General features: G+C 44.5%; 1 protein-coding gene across 1 annotated transcript in view; it reads left to right on the forward strand.

The window, feature by feature from the left end:
• Nucleotides 1-18,356, forward strand: part of LAMP5 (lysosomal associated membrane protein family member 5) — a 25,828-nt gene extending 7,472 nt beyond the window's left edge. The window contains exon 6 of the mRNA XM_019516225.1: nt 17,524-18,356. Coding sequence (XP_019371770.1) covers nt 17,524-17,702 — 179 coding nt within the window. The 3' untranslated portion in view covers nt 17,703-18,356. The remainder of the gene's footprint in view (nt 1-17,523) is intronic.
• The last annotated feature ends 6,909 nt before the right edge of the window (nt 18,357-25,265 follow it).

Below are 25,265 nucleotides of genomic sequence, written 5' to 3' on the forward strand. Positions count from 1 at the left end.
ACTTTTTTTTTTTTGTAAATTTTTTGGGGGGGTTGGGGTTGGGTTTTTTTTTTTTTTTTTGCATTTATGTTAAAAGAAACTATACAAAAAAATGTTTTAAAAGAACATTGTCCATGCACTATTTTTGTCTGAAATCTTTTTTCAGAGTTTGTGCATCATGTTCTTTATTTTACGAGCATGTCTGTGCCTGAAGCTTAAGTTAATACTCACTGTACTAATACATAAAGGGGTAAAATCCAGGCCCCATTAAAGTCAATGGGAGTTTTGCCATGGACTTGAATGTAGTCAGGCTTTCACCCAAGGTGTTTCTGTGGGACCTGATCCAGCTATACTTATAACTGAGGCCAAATTCCCATTATGCCAAATTCTGCTTTCAGTTACCCTGACAGACATCTGGAGTCACTCTGCTGCCTTCATTGGAGGTAGTCCAGTTTTGTACCAAGTTAAATGGGGCAGATTAAATGAGTTTGAACCATTGGATATTTTTCCTGTAGCAGGATTTTAAGATAACTTCTCACAGATTCTAGCTTTGCTGGATCAAGGACCCCTGCCATTAATACTTAAAGCCCTGGGGGGAAAAAAAAACACTAAACGTGATAGTCAAATGTGTTACTTTATAACAGAAATACTTGTGACATTTTTCAGAGCTAATCTTTTAAAATGTTATACTGTGTTATTCAGCAGAAGAAAAATATCTTATGTAATAAAAACACTTACTATCAAGCTGTAGTACTATAGTAAGTGCTTACTAGTGTGTGTCCCATTCCTGCAAATTATGTAGCAGGTACATGCCATTATATACACTGACTCAGCAGGAAGTTGGGATTGCTGTATTACTCACAGTGTGAATTATGTAGGTATTTCTCAATGGGTACAAATACAAGTTTTATGCCGCAATATAGCACCATATAGTCTGCATGGGCCACATCCTTTATATATAAAAATAATGCTGATATTTTGGAATTTGTAACATATTTACTGGTGCTATTTTCTTCCTTATCTCCTCACCTGTGAATCTCTTATTAGGAGTACAAGCTTCAGAGAGGAGAGAAAATTATTTAGACATATGCAAAACTTCACTCAGTTTACTTCATCTAGTTTTTCTGTCTATACATAATAGACAAATTGTAAAACCTGATGTATCAAAGCCTAGGGGGCAAGAAACCAAACTCTTACATTAGTAGCAAAGGGGCTTTCCTGAGTATCTAACTGCCTGTAGTCCTGTTTTCATGGTAGTGGGCCTTCAGATATTAAATTATAAGCTTATTGCTTGTCTTGAGCTTGCTATTACTCAGTTTGGGACTTAAAAACCTGTGATTGTGTGTGTAAATTCTTCCTTTGAGGGAGCCGCATAACTAAGGGAAAACTATTTGAGGGGGAGGGGCACAACAATAGCTACCACCAGAGCTGGAGGCTGGTTGTGTTGCCCCCCTCCATCAGTATAGCAGTTGTTGCTGCTTTGTGCACTGAGGCTTCCCCAGAGGGTGGAGACAACCTGTTACACCATTCTGATGATAGGAAACTGCATTTTTGAAAGATATTAGTGTAATATAAGAATAAGTCTATAATATAGACTTTTGCTTATTTACTTTTCATTTTAAATGACTAGTTCTTGATTTAGTCCTACTGGAAATTGAATTAAGGGCAGGGGGGCAAATGAGGTGGGCAGAAGTGCCCAGTACATTATAATTTAATCACACAGCTCTACAGTTTAACAGAAGTTTCTACCATTTATCAAATGCACATTCTCAGTACACATTAGAGATGTGTGATGTACAGGCGTGCGCATGCATGTATGTAGTGCACATGGGTAAGTATAAATGTTACGTTACCATTTGCTCAGTGTGTGATTTCCTGCCAGTCTTAAATTACAGTAATTAGCCTCCTCCTTTGTGGTTCATTAATTTCCCATTAGGTAAAATTTCTATTAATTATGCACAAGCCTCGTAACATTTTAAAATACATTAGAAATCCAAAAGAGATGTGTAAAATCTGAAGAGAGTCTATTTTCTGTAAAGGGTTTGGTGCCATTGAATACTGAAAGCTTTGGTCCTTGTCATTTATACTCGCTTATAGAATAGTCCCACAACATTTTGTAAAAAGTGAGAGCATTTCGAATTTTTAAACCAGCTCTATGGAAAACCTATTCCATTTCTATAATATTTTAAATCCCTTTCTCCCAACCCCAAACATAGTTCAATTTTTTTAATATCTTTCCTATATTCGGCACTAGAGCGGGTTGATTTTTTTTCATCTGAAGTACTCTTTTCCTGTGAAAACAGCCTTTTTTGAAAATAAATTTTTTTCTTTTTTCCTTTTTGGAATTTTTTCATTTAAAAAAAAAAAATCACAAAAAAAGAAGTCAGGGAGAAGAATATCCCAAACTGGAGAAACAAAACAATGACTTCTTGTGTTTTCGAACTGAAATAAGATAACTTGAATTTTTTTGCAAAATATACAGTGGCAAAAATAGTGCTTACTATTTTTTAGCCAGCTTTGGCCAACATGCATTTGCCATGTAGTCCTGTTTTCCTCTTCCTTGGCACTTGTCTGGGCACAAGATTTGTACCATTTCAACAGTGCTGGTATAATGGGCAGTACCATTTCCCTAGAATGGACTCAGTTACTCCAGCATAAAGGAGCTTACACTTAATAGGAGCCTGACTCCTTCAGGAAGGTGAATAAAGAACAAAACAGTAGGGCTGTGTGACGCTTCAGTCACTGATTCAATTCGGTGAAGATTCAGCCTATTTGGTGGCTGAATCTCTGAATCCAAATCAAATCAGAAGATCCTTTAATTTCTTTGAATTGAATCTGAACCCTCCTAATCAATTCGGAGAGATTCAAAAAGATTTGGTGATTTGGACATAGACACAGCTTTAAATATTTTTTCTACATACCTCAAGGTAGCAGGCGGCTTGTGAACACTGCGATGCTGGGGCAGATGGAGCATCCCACAGAAGCATGGGGCGGCATGCTCAGCAGCAGACCTGGAAGTGGATCAGAAGCATGGTGTCTCCTGGATCTGGGGGTGGGGTACTCAGGGTCCCCCTGCAGCCAATCACTGAGCTGGGGGGCTGTGGGGGCCCCCAGTGCACTCCCCAGTGGATCCAGAAGTGGACTGGAAGTACTTAAGGCCCACTTCTGGGTTCACTGCCGAGCATGTGCCCCCACCCCACGCTCCTGTGGGATGCTCCATCAGCCCCAGCATTGCAGCGTTCACGAGCCGTACTGTACCTTGAAGTATGTAGAAAAAACATTTAAAGATGTGTCATTGGCTGAATCGCTGATTCTCCAAAATCAGCATCAAATCTTCAGATTCAGATTCAGCTGAATTGAATCACGGGCAGTGATCCAAATCAGCTAATCAAATCACTGTCCCTGATTCAGGCTGAATCCAAATTGAATAGGGCTTGCTTTGCACACCCATACAAAACAGTCACCTTGAAAAGAAGAGAGGCCCCTATGTAGCACAAACCAGTGGGTAACTAGGATGGAATTGAGAAATGAAGACTTTAGATTACAGATCAAGACCATATCCTGTTTTACCTCTAAGGCACCTAAGCGTGATCCTCAAGAGACTTGCTTGAGTCTCTAAAAAATGGCTAATACCAAATGTAGTGGGGACTCCTCCCCATTCTTTGTGACTTGGTCCTAAGGCTAAAATGAACCCATCTTATACAAGGTGAACCCTTAATTGTTTTTTCTTGAGCTGAGCAGGCTGTCATAGGATTGCACTTGGGCACTCAAGGGGAAATAGGGTTTGGGCCCAAGTTTCTAAAAGATCTCAGTTCCCAATGAAACACCTCAATACAGGGCAGATTTTCAAAATTTCTTAGCACCTAGCATGTCCCTTTGTGACCCTTATGGGCCGATTTTTAAAAGCGTTCCATGCTGAGCAGGCTGAGTTCTTTTGAAAATCTCGCCCCCTTGGAAGTGCACTGACCAAATCCAGAATTGAAGTCAATGAGAAACTTTCAATTGACTCCAACAGGCCCATATATTTTGCTGGTAGTGACTCATGGGAATGGAAAATTATTTTACTTTGTTGTTTTATCTCATTAATGCCTGTCCTAACAGGGAAAGCTGAATAAGACAAGGGCAAACTAACTATTAAGCTGAACAGTATTTTGGGGGAAAAAAAAAGATACTATAAGCTTGTGTAGGTCTTAGTTGTCTGGGGCACGAGTCAAGCCCCCCTCCCAACCATGAGCATTTATCAGGAACTATTCAGTGGGCCACATCAGTGTAAAGATAGCAAAATGAGAATAACAGCAGACCAGGTGCTTGATGTCTTTAAATTGAGTGCAGGGTTAGTATTCTTCACAGGAACCCAAACATCACATAACATGTGTTTTGCTTCATCTGACCATACAAAGCACTTGCAGTGTAGATGAGCATACATAAGTTATATTAACTTGTGTACATTTACACCCACCCACCCACACATGCATATGTATATTTTATGTCTATATTTATATATCTGCATTTTTTGCACCCCCAGTGCTCATCACAGAATTTGAATCTTTTGTACGTTCAGTATGTTGCACGGATTGGATTTGTGGCAGGGAAGCGACCTAGGGGTGCTGTGACCTCCCCTAGCACCCCCTACCAACCGTGCCAAATCGGGTCTAATGCACCCTCGATATCTTGCCCGCCACATCTTTGCTGTTAATCTCGAAGGGAGGCAGCCTTGCTAACCCTCCTTGGTACGGTGCCTTAAGAGGTCTTCTGGCTCTGCCTAGTTGCTCGGTGCCCCTGCCTTATGGGCTTCCAAAGTATGTGCTCTCCCTGGGGCTTCTCCCACTCTCCTGCCCGCACTGGGGCTTGTCTCCATGCTCCCGCCCACACTGGGGCCTTGCTCTGAGCCTCTGGGCTTATCTCCCTCTTCTCCCAGTGTACTCACCCCCTCTCCGGGGCCTTCTCCCAATGGGCGATTCTCTTGCCCTCCCTGGGCTTTAGCCCTCCCTGGGCTCTACTTGCCCATGTCGCCCACACTGGGGCCTGTCTCCTGCGCCCTTTCTGGGCTTCCAATCTGTGCGCCCTTCCCGGGGCCTTGCCCCTCGCCCTCGCCCACACTGGGGCCTTGCCCCTTGCCCTCGCCCACACTGGGGCCTTGCCACAATTGGGGCTCAGTCGGCCTCGGCCTTACCTGGCCCCCAGCCCCCTTTCTGGGTCCTACGCCCCACTGGGGCTTTTCCCAATCAGGGCTCAGGCAGCCTCAGCCTTACCTGGCCCCCCCAAACCCCCTTCTGGGTCCTGTGCCCCACTGGGACTTCCTGCCTGCACCCACACTGGGCTCCTCCCAATGCTGCCCACTCTGGGGCCAGGGTCAGGACACCCCAAAACGCAGCACCCTCTCCAGCACCAGGAACTCCCCCCACTACTGGGGAGCTCCCCTGAGGCCTCCTCCAACCCCTACAGCCTCACCCGGTCCTCCGGTCTCTCACTGCGGGGCTCCCTGCTGCCCCCCCTTTAGTCAGGGCTCTTCACTACCCCCTAACTCCAGGGCTGGGCCAATGCGCCCTCAAACCAAGCTGCGCCCTCTATGGCGCAGGAGACCCCACACTATCGTGGAGCTCCTATGAGGCCTCCTCCAACCCCTACAGCCTCACCCAATCCTCCAGTGACACAATAACAAAACAGAAAATACAAAGCCCCTGGCTATAACGTAAATTCCCAGCCAACCTGGCTCAAACACAACCCCGTGATCATCTGGTAGCTTATGCTCTCAAAATCCCTACCAGGGTTTCCATCACCCAGTCTCCTCACTTGGGAGTTAATTCAGGCCCTCTGCTTCAGTAGGCCACAATGGTTTAACAGAGCTTTTACTCCATCAGCCACCAGGGGGGAACTGCCCTTCCAGCCTCAGCCTGGCTGTTTATAAAGGCCAGGCCCTGCCCCCTTCTGGTCAGCTGACCAGACTGGTTGCCCCGGCAACCTGCACCTGTGCTGCCCTGGTGATTGGCAGCTGAGCTTGTAATACTGTTGTCTGTAGCAGGCACCTTAGTGCCCTGCTACAGGATTCTAGACAGCTTTTTGTTTTATGAGCACCTTGCTCTAAAAGGGGGAACTAAGCTGCTATTGTTAAGTTGCTACTTATTTTGATCAAAAAGGGGCTCCGTCTGGCAAGGTGCTGGGTCAAATCTTGGTGATTTAGCAAAGAACTTACTTAATTTTAAGCATTGCAAGTCTTAGGGACTTCAGTGAGATTGCTCATATACTTAGTTAACCAAGGAGTTTTGAACTTTACTGAACTGGTGATGTAAAACCTATTATTTCTCTGATACAACAGAAAAGTCTCATAGGCTTATACTTTCTCCTCATTGAGCACAGGTAGTTTTCATTAGCATTCCTGGGAGTTATAGGCTCCATGATGTACTGAAAATATTCAGCTACAGGGATGAAAGTGCATCATGGGATGTGTAGTCCAGCTGTGGAGTGGGCCCTATAGACAAGAACTGGGGCAGGATGAACCTGGAATTGTGACTCCTATGAGATGTTATGGTGGCCCATGAAAAGTCAGATGGCCTTGTGACATCAGTTCATTTCAATGAACATAATTTTCCAATGGGAGAATATTCTGTATCGTTTTCACCAGCCCAACTGTCACTATTGTGGTCCAACAGCTGGGCAGGAACTTGGAAGTTGGAAATGAAGGGTTGAAGGGTCTGCCTGTGATCCATTCTGACTTTGTCCAAGCCACTTCAGCTCTCCACCCCTTATTTCATATACATGTAATACGAGACTAATAACAGAGACCTACAGAATAGTATTGTAGGCCTCAGAGCTTTTAAAATGCTTTGAGCTCCTTGGAGAAAAGATATTATATAAATGTAAATTATTATTATCACTAGTGCTGTTGCTATTATTATTTACTTGATATGTAACCAGAGTACGAAGTAGTTTAATTCAGCCTGCAACTACATTCTTGCTTATTGCTCACCTGTATTCCATTATGGCACATCCTGACTCTCTTTGGCCGGGCCCACATGAGCAGGGGTGTGCCTTTACAACAGCACAAATAGTAGCAGCACAGATTTGTGTGGCTACTTGTGCCCCAGTGCACACCCCTGCCCATGTGGTTTGCAGTGGAATGCATTGTTCCTCTGCTCCACGTGCTGTGGGAGGGCAGGGGGAGGCTGGCTGGGACACAGGTTGCCTCTGCAGGGGCTAGCCATCCCCTGTGCTGAGGCACACTGTGCCTCAGTCAGCTGGGGAGTGGCACGTGAAGGTGGGGGAGTAGGCAGCCCAGAGCTGCCTGCTTCTCCATCTTTACATGCTGCCAAGTCCCCATGCTAAGGCACTCTGAGCCCCAGCCAGCTGCTCCCTATCTGTCTGGGGTACAGTGTGCCTTGAGATGGGGGAGCACTACAGACAGCCTTGGACTGGGAGAGCCATGGACTGCCTTCTCCCCCATTTCTGCATTTATGCTGGCCAAACATTTGTCCTGCACTTGCCACTTTGTTATGGTTTGCACTGCTTTTTTTCAAGGTTTTTTTTTTTTTGCTACCAGGAAATCCCAGTAGCAAACTTTGCCCTGGGGCTGCAAATTAGCAGCACTAAGCACTGATTAATGCGGAACTCATGTGGTTTGTGGCACTGCAAAGAGGTTCACAATGCCACAAACCACACATGCCTGCATGTCTAGATCCAGCCTTTATGACCACTAAGCAGTCAAAGCTTTGGTGACCTCCTCTGAAATGGTGAAACAGAGCTGTTAGTCTAGGAGTTGGTGGTGTTCAGGCCTGAAGTCTATGACATGCAGGATATGGAGGGTACCATGCTAATCAGCCAACATACCCACCAGAGTGGAGTTCCATCATTATCCACTTTAGTCCACATCCACTGACCAAACTTTTGAGACATGGAGGAGAACGTGATTTCCTGTAAGAAGTTGGAAAATAATTTGTATCCATTTCCTCTTCCCAGTGCTACACCAAAGAGCTTGTGATCACCCATTTGGTAAGCAAGCTAGGAGCTCATCTGTCAACCCTGTTTCTTTTGCTCTAGGGACTTCATAAATGGTAATTTCCCATATGCATGTATTGTATATGCACTGTTTTATATGGGCGGATCTAAGATTTTGAAAAGCGGGGGTGCACATGGTGTGGGCCATCATCACTATAACATGATGTATATTTCTCTCTAGTAAGAAACTAGAACCTTTACTAATATGCCAGGGACCTAGCACTATATTACTCAGTTTAAGATCAAAACAAACACAAATATAACTTTACTGGAATGTTCACTCATTTGCTAGATCAGCAGTTCCCAAACTCTGACAGATTGCTCACCAGCAATTTAAAATGATGCAACCTTAAGTATAACCAGCAATTTTTTCAGTTCATACCACCAGCAAATTTTTGTCATAGAAAGTAATTATAATAAATCTGGTAATGTGTTCCACTGACAGGTTGTCTGCATGCTACTGGTCGTATGTGTACCATTGTGCTAGATAATATATTAATTTTTAAAAATGCAAGAAATTAGATAAAAAAGGTTAAAATGGTCAAAAGATTGTTTCATTAGTCCTGTAGTCATTTTAATTAAATGTACATTGCTTACTCAATTTATAAAACTAAATCTAGTCTTCCTCTGTGTCTTGACAGTGCCTCCAGTACTCTCAGCCATTTTTACACCTGAGTTCATATTACTACATCTGAGTTACAGTTTTTAGTTAGAGCTAAAAAAAAATCTTTAGGGCTGTGAAATAGAAGAGAGAGATTACCAGGAATAGCTAACAGACAGCAAAATTGCTGAAGAAAAGGTAGTTTGAATAGTAGAAACATCAAGACCTTTAAAAAGGAGAGAAGATCATTAACACCTATGGAAGGGAGGTATATTATCAGGCTGATTATAAGGAGGCATGAATAACCTTTTCCTTGAATTTAGTGTTCAGGGTGGGGCCAGTATACCAATTATACCACAGCCCTGTAAAAGTGCTGTGCTTCAGTGAATACAACTTCCAGTTGAACACAAACAACCAGTCACTAAGAGAGTGAAGGTTTTAGCTCTCTGGAGGGTATGTAGAAAATCCCCCAACCTGTAGTGTAAGATGAAGTGGGTTAGTTAAAAATAAGATTTAAAAAAATAACAAATACAATCTGAGGCTTTGCAAAGCTCACCAGAAACATGGTCCAATGTCTTTTGAAGTCTAAAGGAGTCCATTTATTTTAATGGGCTAAATAGGGTTCACCGTGGGTTTAGTTACAGTGAGCTAAAATTAAATATATCTCTCAAAGGAGCTTGCTTTCTCCCTCTAATCCTTCCAGACACCTCCTTTCTCCAAGGATCTCTCTTGATACAAGTCCATGATTACTGAAAGGCACTACTGATTTTGAAACAGCTCATTAAAAAGGGCAGGAATCATTTAGTTCTTAAACTGCTTTCAGTATTAATTCTGCTCCATAATATGAAAAATTCATGGATTAGAACCTATCATCTGATTAGAAACTGCAAACTAAAAAGAGATGTTTTGTGAACAAATTCTGTTTCCCCGTAAGAGTGATGGAGACATGAGAAATACATATTTCCTGTTCAAAAAAAGTATTATTATGATTTATCCAGAGTTTCTTTTTTCCCAGTGAAGACAAAAGGGTATCTAACAAAAGAGGTCTTATTCAGTGTTATAGAACTAACCTTTGAGAGTTGACTAGCTTAGTTAACTGCAGAGTGGGCTCATCTACATGAGACGTTTACTGTGGTACTATTAGGGCAGAGAAAACTAATTAATTTCTCTGTAGGATAGTACTGCCAGTCACAAGTCCTATCCTACAGTAGAATTATTTATTCCACCTCAGTGCTTGTGTAGACATTTACAGGCCTAGCTGGGGAACGAGGGTTCTTCAGTGTGGGAGCTGCCTGCTGGCTAGCCCTGCACTGTAGCACCCTTGTGCCCTCACCAGCCCCTCAACAGCACATGGAGCCTGGTCAGAGGAGTCCTGGGCTAGCCGGCTGACCCCTGGATCCGTGTGCCAGCTGGTGCTGCTGCACCCTGGCTCAATGTGCTGCAGTCTCAGGCAGCATTCCCTTTAAGCTGTGTGGTGTGTGGAGACGCACAGGCATGCTCATGCTGTGCTGCCAGGAGCGCTTGCGTGGCCACAAGCATGCAATGGTGGTGGAATTAGAGGAAATGCTGGTCCCAGGCACATATGCAAACGTGGCACCTGGGAGCAATAAACTCTGGCATGAAGTGCACTGGAGTTTATTCAGCCACCCTAATAGCACATGTAGACATGACCAGTAGGTAGCTGCAAAAACTTACAGGCTCCACTGAGGTGGCTAAGAGAACTTGTTAGTTTTGAGTTGCTCCAGATTCTGTTGTTTTTTTATTTTTTTAGTTTAGTATGTTTTTTAAAATCACGGGGAAATGAAATGTACCCTCTTCCTGCCACCTTCTGCTTTAATGTCATATTCAGACAGAATATTTTAAGTAAAAATAGATCAGGACTGGCAAAGGCTGTCTGCTATGTTACACGTTTGGCTTTTCCCTACCCATGCTTGCATTGTTAAGCCTGTAGCTTTTTATACTGCTGTTTATGGTGGTGAATATCTGATTGTAAAATATACAGAATGTGCAACTCAGCCAACCTACTGGAATGAATATTTTCCCCTCAGCTTCAGGGAACTGAGGGGAACAGAAAGTGGAGGCTTTCAGATATGGGCAAGTGTTTAAGAAAAGGAAATGCTGACTCAAAGGAGCACTCCCTTTGATCTCATGGCAATCCATTTTTGCTGGTCAACTCAGCTTCTAGGCTCTGGATTTGTTCTCAAGGTATAAATCCTACCTCTTTCCAACATGACCATGGCAGGGTCATGGCACAACAAGGATCAGCTGATTTCTAGGAGCCCAAAATAGGGATCTGTATTTTCTGTGCATCCTAGAACAGGACCACACTAACTTATGGTTCTTTGAAAGGGATGAGAGGGATCTACTGCAGCATGGACCTCCCAGTTTTCCACAGTGCAGGGTTGGGGGGAGGCAAGAGGAAGAAATTTTCTTGGGGCCTCTTAGCTCTCAGGCTTCTCTTAGTGCACAGCCTTCTCCTTCCTAGATGAGTTACTTGCGGTTGCACCTTCAGAAGCTTGGAACAAATCCCACATCTTTCAAACTAATAGCCTCAAACAAGCCTGTAACTCATAAAAATGTAGCGGTGTTGTTTATGTGAACAAATTTCTGTCTGCATCACTTGGTATCTGTCAGAGTGTCAGCTCCTTACTGTGCATGGACTGTGAGGCCAGGGATAAATTTAGAACGAATTTTCCATTGAAAGTTCTGTTCTGGCCTTATCCTCAGACAAAGCAGCTGTAATTTTGTATACATCTTCTGTAGCTAGAGAAGCTTTTAGATTTGTGTTGGTAAGAGTGTAGAGTTTGAAGTAAAAAGGCCAAAATATTTTTGAGACACAGCTCACTGTGTTGGCTAGTCTTCTATTTATCACATAGTGGTAGCATTTTGCTTTTCCCTGTCTCCAGAGAGTGAAATTCACCTCATAAGGGCTTATCTCCCTGCTCAGGTTTAACTTCCATTGTGGCATTAAACTGATTTCATAGTTTCATAGTTTCTAGGGTCGGAAGGGACCTGAGCAGATCATCTAGTCCGACCCCCTGCCATGGCAGGAAGAGCACTGGGGTCAAATGACCCCAGTAAGGTGGTCATCCAACCTCCTCTTAAAAACCCCCAGGGTGGGAGCCTGCACCACCTCACTTGGAAGCTGGTTCCAGACTCTAGCCGCCCTGACCGTGAAGTAGCGCCTCCTGATGTCCAACTTAAACCTTCCCTCCGCCAGCTTGTGACCATTGTTCCTGGTCACTCCTTGCGGCGCTCGGGGGAACAGGGACTCCCCCAGCGCCTGCTGATCCCCCCTAACCAGTTTATAACAGGCCACAAGATCCCCCCTCAGCCTTCTCTTTTGGAGGCTGAACAGGTTCAGGTCCCGCAACCTTTCCTCATAGGACCTACCCTGCTGTCCCTTGATCATACAAGTGGCCCTCCTCTGGACCCTCTCGATCCTGTCCACATCCCTCTTGAAGTGCGGCGCCCAGAACTGGACGCAGTACTCCAGCTGTGGCCTGACCAGTGCCGCATAGAGGGGGAGGATTTCCTTGATTGCTGGGTAGACATTATTTTAGTTTAAATCAGTTTGACTAAAATAGATTGTGAGATTTAAAACTCACCTGAAAAACCACCAGTCTGAAACCTACACAAGGGTATTCCCACTGAGGTTTCCCCTGGTTGTAGGTATCATCACACTTAAATGGTGAAAAGTGGTGTGTCAGCAAATCCTATGCCATCATGCTTTTTTCAGGTCAAGGGCATAGGAGTGGGGAAGCCACATCCCTTGAACCTGAGATAATAGCACAATGCTGTGGCACATCCCCTGAAAGAATGGGTGTGGCTTGTCCATGCTGAGTGCACTTGTCAAAAGGGTCACTGGCTCTCTGTAACCCTGAGAGGGTCAAAAGGATCACAGGGTCTTTGTAAGCCTTTGTAACTGTAACTTTACTCTGGATCCTCCTGACTCAGTTCTTCCTTCCATACTGGCCTATGAAGGGTCAATATCTGGGAATGCCTACTGGCCTACATGCCTCTGGTTTGGTAATGAATTTGGTAACAGGATTCTCAGCATCATTAATGGGAAAGTTTTTAGTCAAGCACTGGAGCCAATTTTTGAGTCCAGAATAAGAATCCATAGCCATTTCCTCCCCCTTTTCTATAAAAACTGCATTGCAGCAATTGTTGAATTGTCTGTTACACAGTACTGGTGATTAATCACTGTTCTGGCAAAACGGTACAGTATGTGGAGTGAAAAGGACTTTGCTAGAATACTTTTCACATTGTATTTTTGGCTTGCTTGCTTCATTTATGTTTTAAAAAGCTTAATAATAGAATTAATTTCCCAGTTCCCTCTCTCTTTATGCCCAGCTGCTTTTTTTTTAACCCTGTGTTGTCAATGGTGTTTTTGTGAGCCTCAATAGCACAAGAGATGGGTAATAGAATGAGAGATCCATCACCTCCCAGAGGTAGATCCTCTGTGGTTGGAAATGATCAAAACTCTGTCCTCCATCCCCCGTACCAGCCTCCTTCCTCTCCCCCCATCCCCTTGAGCACAGGATTGGACTAGATGACCTCCTGAGGCCCTAGTTTTCTATGTTTCTATGAACAACACCATGGGTGCCCCACAAGTGCAGCATTAAACCCCATAAATTGTAGTCAACCGAAAAAAAGCTGAGAACCTGTGAGGTAAGCTGAGGAAGCACAACAGTGGTTCTCAACTGGGATGTTACCAAATTCAAAAAAGTTATGGAGGGATGCTCTGACTAAAAATGTTGAGAACTACTGCCTTAATGTCTCCACTTCACATTTTTGCATATGCTGGGTATATGATGACGTATGTCCCTGGAGAAGCATATTTTTAGGAGAGATTAACTGTGAAAAGATTCAGTGGGCATCCTGTGAGGTGGGGTGGGCTAGAGCCAGGGTTGACAGCCTACAGCCTGTTGAGCTTTTACATCTGGCCCTGAGATGTGGGGATTTGGTGGCATTTGGCATCAAAGGGGCTTTCCCTATGTTGGTGCAGCTGCAGGGGGATCCTACTGCCCACCTGCCTGTGACCCAAAATGGGTCATTCCAGCCTGCAGCCAGAAAAGGTTGGTGATTGTTGGACTAGAGGGCTCATGAATGCTGAATATTGTACATTTGGAATTTTTTTTCCTTAAAGGAAAGTCTCTGGGCAGTCTGGTCTTCTATTCCAGCATCATTGAGTGGGATTTTCATTTGAAGTACTCTGTAAAGAAGCATGTTTTCTGTTCGCAGTGCTGTTTATACAGTTTTTCAGTAGCTCTGTAAGGCAAAAATGCACCAACAAAATGGGCAGTAAGAGCTCACTTGGGTCCTGCTAAAACAGCAACCAACTCTTTGAACAACATAGCTGAGGTTCTTGTTTTTTCTTCTTTTGCCACCAGGATGCTTTCTTTTCTGGTTGCTCAGTGGCTGAGCATCATCAAGAAGGAACTCTCAGTTCTTCCTGGGCAGTGGCTTGGTCATTAGTTTGGTGTCTGATGATAGGGAAGACCAATGTTCAGATTCCTTCAAGAGGATGTTGGCCTAAAACCTGGGTCTTCCAAGGCTCCCCTTTCCTCTAGTAGTGTTTCAGTCTCTTGACTGTTGGTCAAAAAGTAAGAAACATGCCAGCATCAAACAGTTGCTCATCGTGTTTTTGTAGTTGACTATAATGCATGTGGTTTAATGCTGTTGTTCATAATGGTGTTGTTCATAACCATAGAAAACTAGGACTTCAAGAGGTCATCTAGTTCAATCCTGTACTCAAGAAAGGGCTTAATCCATTTGACAAGAGTGCTTGTGCAGTCTATTCTTAAGAGCATTGCAAACAATCCCTTCATATAATTGCCAGACACAATGCCAAAACATCAAACATACCCTAACTTGTCACAGATAAAGCAGGTGGGTGAGGACACTGTCAATGCCTTGTCTCTGCAAGGACAGGAAATAGTTTTAAAAATATGCTGAAGATATCTATATTGAATCATAATGGAGCATAAATTAATTTATAATCTCTGGGGCAGCAATGTATCACTTCTGAGCATATGTATAGGGACAAACCTAGTCACATACAACAAAACTGTAGCTTCAGAAGGCATTTAACTATGTGCAGGCTAATCAAACAATACAGAATGTCATAGGGTGATGTAGATGCCTGAAAGCTGCATAAATGCCACTTTTTATCTTAGCAATAGCATATAATTCTGCCCTATATGTCTAAGTGCAATCTTAGTCCACCCTGCTCAAGTCCCTGAAAAAATAATAACACATCTACTTTTGTAACATACCCCAATCTTAGCCTTAAGAATAAATCACAGAGGGTGTGTTTACATGTTGCCATATGGTGCAATTGATACAGCACTGTGCTTTACTACTTTCTTTTGGAAGTACTATAGCACAGTGCAGTTCAGGTGGTTATTGCACTGTGTGTACAGTGGATGGTTAGATTTTTGCCTCTATGTCAAGAGTGCCACTACAGCAATTTTGCCCTGGGTGGGGTAGGGGAGGCTGCAGCCAGCACCTCAGCTGGCCCTAGTAGCCTTACCTGGAGTTCTGCGGCCCTCCTGGGGCTCCAGCAGTGGCGATCTGGGTGTGCAGAGCCTGGCCAGCAGCTGGAGCTTGGCTCTGTCTTGGCAGGCTCCCATTTCAGGCAGCATGCACTGTAGCCACATGTGCCATGCTGCTTTTTTCAGCCATGGGGTTTTTTGACATCAGGATCTTCTGATGTTAAAACCCCCCCACCGTGCTGCAAACCACATGTGCATGCTCATTTGGACATGCCCTTTGAAGCCAAAATATTATCTGTGACACCTACTAGATTAGAGGTGGGCAAAATGTGGCCCGCAGGCCAGATGTGGCACACTAGGCCATTCTGTCCAGCCTGCAGGGCCCCTAAAAAATTTAGAAAATTAATATTTATATGCCCCTGGCTGCCTGTTATGCAGCCCTCGATGGCTTGCCAAAACTCGGTAAATGGCCCTCCACCTGAAATAATTGCCCGCCCGCCCCTGTACTAGATGGAATACAATCTTGACCTGCATCTTAGTTAGAAAGAATTTCAATTGCCTGGGTGACCTAAATCCTTGACATTGCTTAACTTTTGAGTGCTCCACTTTGCAATCTTAATAATGTCCTTGTAATATATTTTCTACAAAAAATGCTGTTATTTTATATGGTGGTAACACATAGGTGTCCCTGATCCACTGTTCTGAGCATTATACAAATAGCCAACAAAGAGCAGGTCCTTTCCCAAGGATCTTATAAACAGTGTCTGGTAAATTCTTAGTTGCTGTGCCCAGGATTCACTTATATTATACCATATCTTCTCCATGATTGGCAGTGATGAAAGTTGTTGCTTTTGGAAGTTATGATCCTGAAAAGATCAGTGCAACTTTCCTCCCACATTTAGTTTCACTGGGCATGTCTACATGTGATATTTACTGTGCAGTTGACTACTTAACTGTGTAGTACACATCTCAGTGCCTACACACGTGCCTCTATTAAGGCGCACAAAACAAATAATCTCCGCAGCAGGGTAGTACTTGTAAATATAAATACTATCTTGCTGTGAGTTTTTTCGTGTACAGAAGCACATATGTAGATACTGCCTGGCTGCCTGGGGCACAGGGTGCCTCACTGTGGGGCTAGCCAGGAGGCAGCGCCTGTGCTGAAGCACCCTCATGTCCCATCCAGCCCCTCCACAGCCCATGGAGCCTGGTCAGAGCATCCCTGAGCTGACAGGCTGACTCCCCGGGTCCCCTGACAGCCCAGGCTATTCTGACCAGGCTCTATGTGCTGCTCATGAATAAGCTTTGGAGCAAAATGCTCCAGAGTTTTTTGCTCCTAGGTATACATTCGAACAACCTGCTTGGGGGCAAAAAACTCTGGAGCAATAAACTCCAGAGCTTATTCATGTGCATTATTTGCATATGTAGACGTGCTTACTGAAGTCACATCAGAGAATCTAGGGCCAGATCCTTATCCAGTGTAAATCAGCATTTCTCCTTTGAAGTTTACAGCAACTGAGGATCTGGCTTAATGTATAGGAACATCAACACTAACATCAAAAGTGGCTACAACTTAAGACAGCACACCTGAGCCCATTAGAGCTTGCTTTAAAGTGCATAGCTCACTGCTGGCTACAAAATACTTAAGTAGTTTGTCTGCTTGGGGCTTTATGCCCCTGTGGTTACACTGCTGTCATTACTTGGGCTAGCTAGTTTAAACTTGGTTCAAGTATATGAATCCGAGATTGAAGTCAGAGACTAAAACTACTCTCACCTTTTTGATGATGCCTGTAAGAGAAACTTAAAATACATTCATACTGCTGCTGGCTCATACATGCTTCATTCTGTAGATACATAAAGGACTTCAAATTCTAGAGCTGTGAGCCTGGAAATGCAAGCATTCTCAACCGTTACATTGTGACCTCAGTAATAATGCGTCTCCCCTGGGACAATTTATTCAGTGGAGGTGTGAACATGAAAGAACTGTTTCCCTATCAGATTCTGGAGTGAGCTCCCAGGGTCGGAAGATAGAAAAGAAACAGGATTTTCACTTGTAAACTGAGCAAACCTGGTGCAGAGCCAAGAAACACTGAAAGTGGAGTTCCTGCAGAGCTATTTTAGTCACTTTCAGGGAAGGAACAAATTTGAAAGAAGAAGAAAATTAAAATAGATGAATAGACAAAGCTAAGCTAAGCCTGTGATTATGTGCTTCCCTGAAGTAGGCTGGTGATTGTCAAGGCTATTGCTTTTAAACAACTGCCCGACAGTAACTAATATTCCTGCTATTTTGATTTAATTTCTACTGCATATGTTTTTGTTTTGTAGACAGGGCATCATTTTTGCTGTTGTTTGTTTAACTTTGCTTCTTTGAAAAAGTCAGTTTTGCACTACATAAGTTAATGAGTAAACTGTTTCATCATCAGTCCTTCTCTCTCTTTTTATAAACTGCAGCACATAAATGCCCAGTGGACCAGAGGGAGCAGTTGGAAGAAACCCTGCCTCTGATTTTGGGTCTGATATTGGGGTTGATTATTGTGATAACTCTTTGTGTGTACCATATCCATCACAAGCTGACAGCCAATCAAGTACAAATTCCTCGAGACAGATCTCAGTACAAACATATGGGATAGATGGTGGGATACATCAGAACTGACTGCTTATCAGGTAAAGGAAGCAAAAGCACTTTTTTTTTATAAATGAGGCCAAACTCTCTCTCTCTCTCTCTCTCTCTCTTTCTCTCTCTATCAGCCCATAGTGTAATGGCCAAACAGAGATGGAAACACTCTTAACATTTCAAAGCTTAACGGGAGCGCAAAATCCAGTTTGCAAACACACATGGGGAATATCACTCCCAATATTCTGCTCTTCACACATGCACTGCACTCCATTCCTGTGTGTAGGGAGGCCAGATATGGGAGTAAAGGTCCTTTTCTCAGAGTGGATTCAAGCAGCTCCAAGCTCCAAGCAGTAATTTAGTGTATGTATTATTAAGGGCTGTATGCTGCATTCCTGCGTACCAGAAATTCCACTCAAGTCCATAAAAGCTCTGAAAGAATCTAAGGTTGGTCCCAAAATGAATATTTTATTTTGAAAAACTACAGGCCAGTGCCTCAGCTGATGTAAACTGGTGCATCTCTACTGAAGTCAAAATTACTGATTTCAACCAGCTGAGTGACTGTCACACAGAGCTGGCCTTAGGGGTGGTTGAAGTGGGCAACTGCCCGGGGCACTGGGGTCAGGGTGGCATTAGGAGGATATTAGGAGGGCACCGTGTGCACATGCACGCACGCACACACACACACACACACACACTCTCTCTCTCTCTCTCTCTGGTGGTTTTGTGATCACTCCTGGGCTCAGCGGCAGCTCCACGTGGGTGCACAGGCAGCAGTGGGCCAGGCTGATAGCTGCCAGGTGGCTGCAGTGTGGTGGCTGGGGATGGGGATAGGGATGAGCTGGAAATGGGGCCATCTGCCTGGGAAGCTGCGCTCTACTCCCCCTTGCCACTTGACTCTGTCTACCTGGGGTGGGGACACACTGGGGAAGGGGCACCAAGGAGGGGCACCAAAGTAAAAGTTCACCCAGGACAACATTTTCCCCAAGGCTGGATTTGCTGTCACATGTAAGGTTGAGTGAGGAAAGTTAGGGGTGGAGGGTTGGGGGGGGGTTGCTGAATGAGCCACACCTGAATTAAACACCAGACCTGTGAATGCACAAAATATAGAGTGCCATGCTGCTGCAAGTCAATTGAGAAATGCTTCTGGCTGGACATCCTGCATGTATTGTGATTGTCTTTGAAATGTTACATTGCTACCTGCAACCAATGATTTCATAGCACAATGAAACAACACTGTTCAAGTTACTATGCAGATTATTTCAGGTGTTATCTAGTATAAGAGAAAATAAGAAAACCTGAAATCTATCAGTTCATGTAGAATGTTTTTTAAAATTAATTAAAATCTATAGGTACATAAAATTAATTTGCCATCTTATTGTGTAATGACCTATGGTTTTCTGTTAAGCACTGGACTGAAAGGAGCCATAGTCATTTAGAAGACGCTGTGTAAGTATATTATTCTGCGTGTAGAATAATATGAATAAGCTTTTATTTTGGCAGCATGTATGATACAATTGGTATTAAGAAGGTGTGATAATGGCTACCTGTACTGTACTTTGTATGCTATAGCAAATGCCCATCTACTCTGTTTTCTTGTTTGCACATTTTATAAAAACTAAGGGCCTGACCCCTTTCTCATTGTGACCAATGGAAAGGTTCCCATTGACTTCAGTGCAAATTCAGTAGAAGTCTGGCAGGCCTTAAATGAACATATTGTACAAACATACTTTTCTTATATTTACCTAATCTAAATGGCAACAATGGTATTATATCACTCAGAGTTCTCTACTGTAAATGATGTATTATGAGCCAAGAAATATATTTAGATGTTGAAACAATCTTGTTTGTGTGTTTCTTTTTAATGGGAAAAGTATATATAAGGTCATGAGAGTAGAACAAATTTAAGATGTAACATACAACCACTTTAACACGTTGGGAGAAATGGGCTGCTATTATTATTGTTGTTGTTGCTATCACTGGCTGGATACAAACCCTCTCTGACTTACTCTGTCTAGTCCTTTAATTCTTCCATCTCTTCCCTGGTATGAATAGGACTAGTCAGAGTGCAAATTGCTGCTCACTGTAAAGGTGAGCCCATTATGCATGACAGATAACATGCACATTGCATATAACAGGGGTGGGCAAAATATGGCCTGCATGCCAGTTCCAGCCCACCAGGCCATTCTATCTGGCCCATGGGGCCCCTCCAAAAACACTTATTACTGGCCCATGGCTGCCCCTCTGAAAGACAGTGGGAGGCGGGCTTTCAGAGGTCGTGCACCAATGGACTGAGTGGGCTTTGTGCTTTCACCTCTGTGAGGCTCCTGGCACTCCATCTGGGAGCCCCATGTGGAGGCACAAAGCATGATGATGCAACTCCCTCCGGGTCCACATGCCATCGGGCCAGGTGGCTCCATGCCTCCATATGCAGCTCCCTGCTGGAGTTCTGGGAGCACCAAGTGGAGGCACAGAGCCAGCTCAGCCCAACCCGATGGTGTATGGCTCCTGCCTGAAGTGTCAGGTGCCCCATGTGCTGGAGGCGTGGAGCTGGCCTGATCTGATTTGAAGGTGCATGGCAGTGGGCTGGGTCAGGTGGGCTCCATGCCACCATGTGCAGCTCCTGGAATTCAGCTGGAGCAGCACGCTGCCCAGGGCCTCTGCCTGCAGTGGACCAGGAGCACCCCAAGGCCTGTTGCCTGCTGCTGCTGCTGCTGCTGCGGCTGGCAACCCCACACCAACCACCCCCAACAGCTCACACCCATCCCCCACATACCCACCATATATGACTCTCCCCATTATAATATACAAGAGTAAGACTTTATTTAGAGTTATTATGCAATCACCCATATACACACTATGCAAACACAAGTAAATCAGGACAAAAATAATTTTTACAAATAAAATTAAAATATGATATAGTAGGTGTTTGATTTTTAGTATATGATTTCTTTTCTAGTTCCAGAATGGCAATGCCCTGCCAAAAAGGAGTACTTCTGGGGACAAATGGGGGGGAGACTTCCAGTGATAAAGTTCAGGGGTTAGGAGTGGGACTTCCAGTCCGAAGATGGCAACCCAGAGGCGGGGCACCTGTCATGGGGTGTGGCTACCCTTGACAGCTCACCAAAAGTAATTAAGAGGCCCTGCAGCTGAAATAATTGCCCACTTCTGGCATATAAACACATGGGTCCTGATTCAGTCTTGCCTTGCATTTTGTGTAGTCATGCACATCATTGCAAAGTGATGCCAAGTCAGAGCTGGGAATTCATTTCATAGCATTGTTAAGGTCATATACTTAGTTCAGGGGACCAGAGAAATGACTTAGTTGTATTTATGCTAAAAGATAAAATCAATCATTTTGCATTAAGGGGACTGAGCGTCATTGAAGGGGTTCTGTAGATCAACGGTGAAGCCAACACCTGACCAACTAGCATGTCAGTGCAGTTGTGGATGAGCTGGAAGAGTAGACATCTCATACTACATAACAGGGAGACAGCTGTATTCTGCATGAGCTGTGGCTTCTGCAGGACATTCCTGTTTAGCCCCATGTTGAACAAGATATGACAGTCATGGATGACATCAGCAAAATAGAATTTGAAATAAAAAGCCTGCAGATCTATAACCAGACACCATTGGCTTTTGCCCAATTTTGGCATTCTAGCAGCAGATGGGAACCAAAAAAGCACTTGCAAACTGCAGATTTCTTGCCTGAAGGGAGGACAAAATAGCTTCAGTAGCGGAGGTATGAAAACCCCTTTGGTAACACTCTCAAGATACATCCTCTGACCCACTAATGTCATCTCTGCCTTATTCAGATTCAGCTTCAGTGGGGGCAAATACATGAGACACTTACTGTGGAATTTCCTAATTAGCTCCACAGTACATGTCTCTGTCTACACATGCTGAGCTATTAGGCCAGAGTGAACTAATTAACTGCTGTAGGTTAGTACCGCCTGATAGAAGTACTATCCTACGGCAGTTATTTACTCTGCCACATCGCATGTGTAGATGGTGACTGGGGCTGTCTGGGGCACCAGGGTGCTATAATGGGGGCTGCCTGTAGCACTGAGCCTATGTATAAAAACTGCACCCGAGTTTATTGCATTGTGCTAATTTCATGTGTGGATGCACCCAGTCAGTCTGTTTTTGTCTATATCCACTTCTTGGGCAGGACCCCGGGGATCAAAGACATTGTATTTTCAAGTTCTGAGCAAACATCAAATTGCCTCAAAATGTTGAAATGTTGTTGAGCAGATGAGGGTAGTGATGGGGACCTTACCATATAAGAGACTGCTTGAAGTAGACCAACAGTTCCCCCAAATTGTGATTTGGGAAAAGAAAAACTAAAACCAGCCTGTCCCAAAGGTTTAATTCTGCAGTAGGGTGCTAAAGAAGATGGCCACAGTGGCATTCTTAGCTGAGTCACCATCAAATTTCATTGCTATGCGTCATTCTTGTGTCCTCTTTTGCCCCATGGCTGCGTATAAAGTTCACAGAATCGTAGAAAATAAGGGTTGGAAGGGACCTCAGGAGGTCATTTAGTCCAACCCCCTGCTCAAAGCAGGACCATCCCTAACTTGATCATCCCAGCCGAAGCTTTGTCTAGCTGGGTTTTGAAAACCTCCAAGGATGGAGAGTCCACAACCTCTCTGGATAACTTGTTCCCATGTTTTACTACCCTCCTAGTGAGAAAATTATTTCTAATATCTAACCTAAACTTCCCATGCTACAACTTGAGACCATTGCTGCTTGTTCCATCACCTGCCATCACTAAGAGCAGACTAGCTCCAGCTTCTTTTGAGCCCACCTTCAGGTAGTTGAAGGCTGCTATTAAATCCCCTCTCAGTCTCCTCTTCTCTAGACTAAATAAGCCCAGTTCCCTCAGTCTTTCTTCATAAGTCACATGCCCCAGCCCCCTCACCTTTTTTGTTGCCCTCCGCTGTACTGTCTCCAATTTGTCCACATCCTTTCTGTAGTGGGGATCCAAAACTGCAGATGGGGCCTCACCAGTCCTGAATAGAGGGGAATAATCACTTCCCTTGACCTACTGGCAACACATCTACCAATGCAGCCCAGTATGCCATTAGCCTTATTGGTAACAAGAGCACCTTGTTGGCTCATATTCAGCTTATTTTCCACTGTAACCCACAGGTCCTTTTCTTCAGAGCTGCTGCCCAGCCACTGATTACTACTCTCTGACCGTGATGCTCCAGCCAGTTTTCTATCCACCTTACAGTCCATTCATCCATCTTCCTTAGCTTGCCTGCAAGAATGTTGTGGGAGACTGTATCAAAAGCCTTGCAAAAATCAAGGTACACCACATCCACCAGTCTCCCCACATCCACAGAGCCAGTCACCTCACCATAGAAAGCAATCAGGTTAGTCAGGCATGACTTGCTGAATCCAAGCTGCCTATTCCTAATCATGTTCTTTACCTGCTACTGTCCTTGTGGGTTTGCCTTCTGGCTTTCCAAAGTCAAACGTACCTGCTGTGTGGTCACAGGTGATTGGTGCCTCCTGAGTCTGGGGTGGGGGCACCCGCAAAAGCCGGCAGTAGCATTGGCAGTGTGGATGAGGCTGGTGAGCACCCACAGAAGCTTCCACTAGCGTCAGTGTTGGGGACAGCCCTGTCAGGGGGGCCCTCTAATCGTTGGAATATATTGTAGTAAATCCTTGCAGTGCAGCTGATTTACAAACTGGCTGATAAGAGGAAGAGTCAAGGCTGTCATTGGCCATAATTAGAATGGGAAAGAGCTATTTTTAAAAAATAAGAATCCAGCATGGCTAAAAGGCCCCAAGGCCCTGTTGGCAATGGGAGCTGAAAGTACTGAAGAGGATATGAAGCTTGAGGTTTCTGCCATTCTCCAGGCTTCAGCTGAGTTACTTACCCCTTTCTTTCCCCTTGCTGTAGCGCCAACATTGTTAGCTACCTATCCTGTTCTTTTTACATGAATGGTGCAGAGATACCCTCCCATCCTTGCATGTTTTATTCCATGTGTCTCCCCTGCTGCTTACTTCCCTTTTGTTGTCATTCTTCCAGCCAGAAATGGGCATCATACTGAAAACAGCTGCTTAGTTATTTCACATCCAAGCTTAAAAAGAAAAGCAAACAGATAAACTGCAGATGCCAAATGAGCCCCTCAGCCGTCATTCATCTTCTTTACAGCACACTTCAGTGAGATGGCTTTAGGCATCCATTGCCACTGGGGGCAGGTGATGCATAAGAGGGCCTTCCCTGCCAGAGCTGCAACACAAAAGCACAGTGCATTTCAAGCCTCTGCTTTCTATTCCAATCATGTTTCTATGCAGCACTTCCTCTTGCAGCAGGAGCAGGAAACTGCCTTCCAGTGTTCCCACACTGCATCTGGGGCTGAGGGTCAGCTCCACCAGAATGCCACTGGAGTGACACTCCCTTGACCCTTCCCTGCTCCTCCTCCTCCTTGCACGGTGGGGCTGTAATCTTTCCAGTCCTCTAAGAGCAGTGGAAAGGAGGAGAGATGGAGGAATATACAGAAAAGAAAGAGTGTGTTTGCACATGGGTGAGAGAGAAGGGAGAGAGTGAGGAGAAAAGGGAAGCAAGAACCTGAAGAAGAAGGGAACTAAGCAAAGAAGTTATAGACTTGGGGGCGGGGTGGGCTTTTGCCTCCTAGAGAGTTATGAGTCTTTGACAGCCCTAGAAGTAATCAATACACAGCAGGGAGAGGGTAGTGGGAAGCTTGGAAGGACTGATCTAAAGTAGGAGTGGCCAATCTGAGGCACAGGTGGCACATGCATCATTTGTGTGCAGCACATGACAAATTGGGAGGAGGAAAGGCAGCACAGTGGCAGATACAGCAGGAAGTAGAAAGCAAGGAAGGAAATCAGGCAGGGGGTGCAGGGCAGGAAGGAGAAAACAGCATCAGATCAGGTAGGGAGCACAGGGCTAGGATGAGAAAGCAGAGCAACTGATTGAACAGGGGAAAGGGATTAGAGTGGCACTTGTGGGGGAAGGGGGGTTAATTTGTGGCTCACCTGCCAAAAAGTTGCTACCACCTGATCCAGAGTATGACTGGACTATTGGAATTAAGCCCAAATAATCTGAAATTGATCAGGAAATAGGGACCCACCATTTAATATCGTGACAGAATACAGAATCACTTGGCTGTAACAAATGACGGTTTCTTGTGAGATTTTCCCCTGTCTTTATTTTCCCACTCTCCTCAGCCACAGTCTCCTGCTTTCATTTTTGCCTTGAAAAGTCTTGCTTACTCAGTTATTTTATGTTTTATGGTTACTGCTAAGCCAGTTGCCTTAAAAAGAACAACTTCCCTCATTCCTTTGACTGCTGAGGTGGAATCCTTAAGAAATACACACAAGGCACATCTACGCATGCAATTAATGCAAATGAATAAACTGAGGAGCAATTTCCTCCACAGTCAACTACCCCCAGGTGCACGTCTACATGTGCACCTGGGTCAGGAGCAAATTGAGTTGGGGAAGAGCTCTTCAGGCCAAGTCTGCTCCTGTCCTTCTCTGCCCCCATGCAACAGCCAGTGGGGAGCTCCAGGCTCTGGGCATAGCTACCTTGGTGTCATCTGCA

Source organism: Gavialis gangeticus, unplaced genomic scaffold (genome assembly GCF_001723915.1).
Source record: "Gavialis gangeticus isolate Ggan-Ray unplaced genomic scaffold, GavGan_comp1, whole genome shotgun sequence".
Taxonomy (NCBI): Eukaryota; Metazoa; Chordata; order Crocodylia; family Gavialidae; genus Gavialis; species Gavialis gangeticus.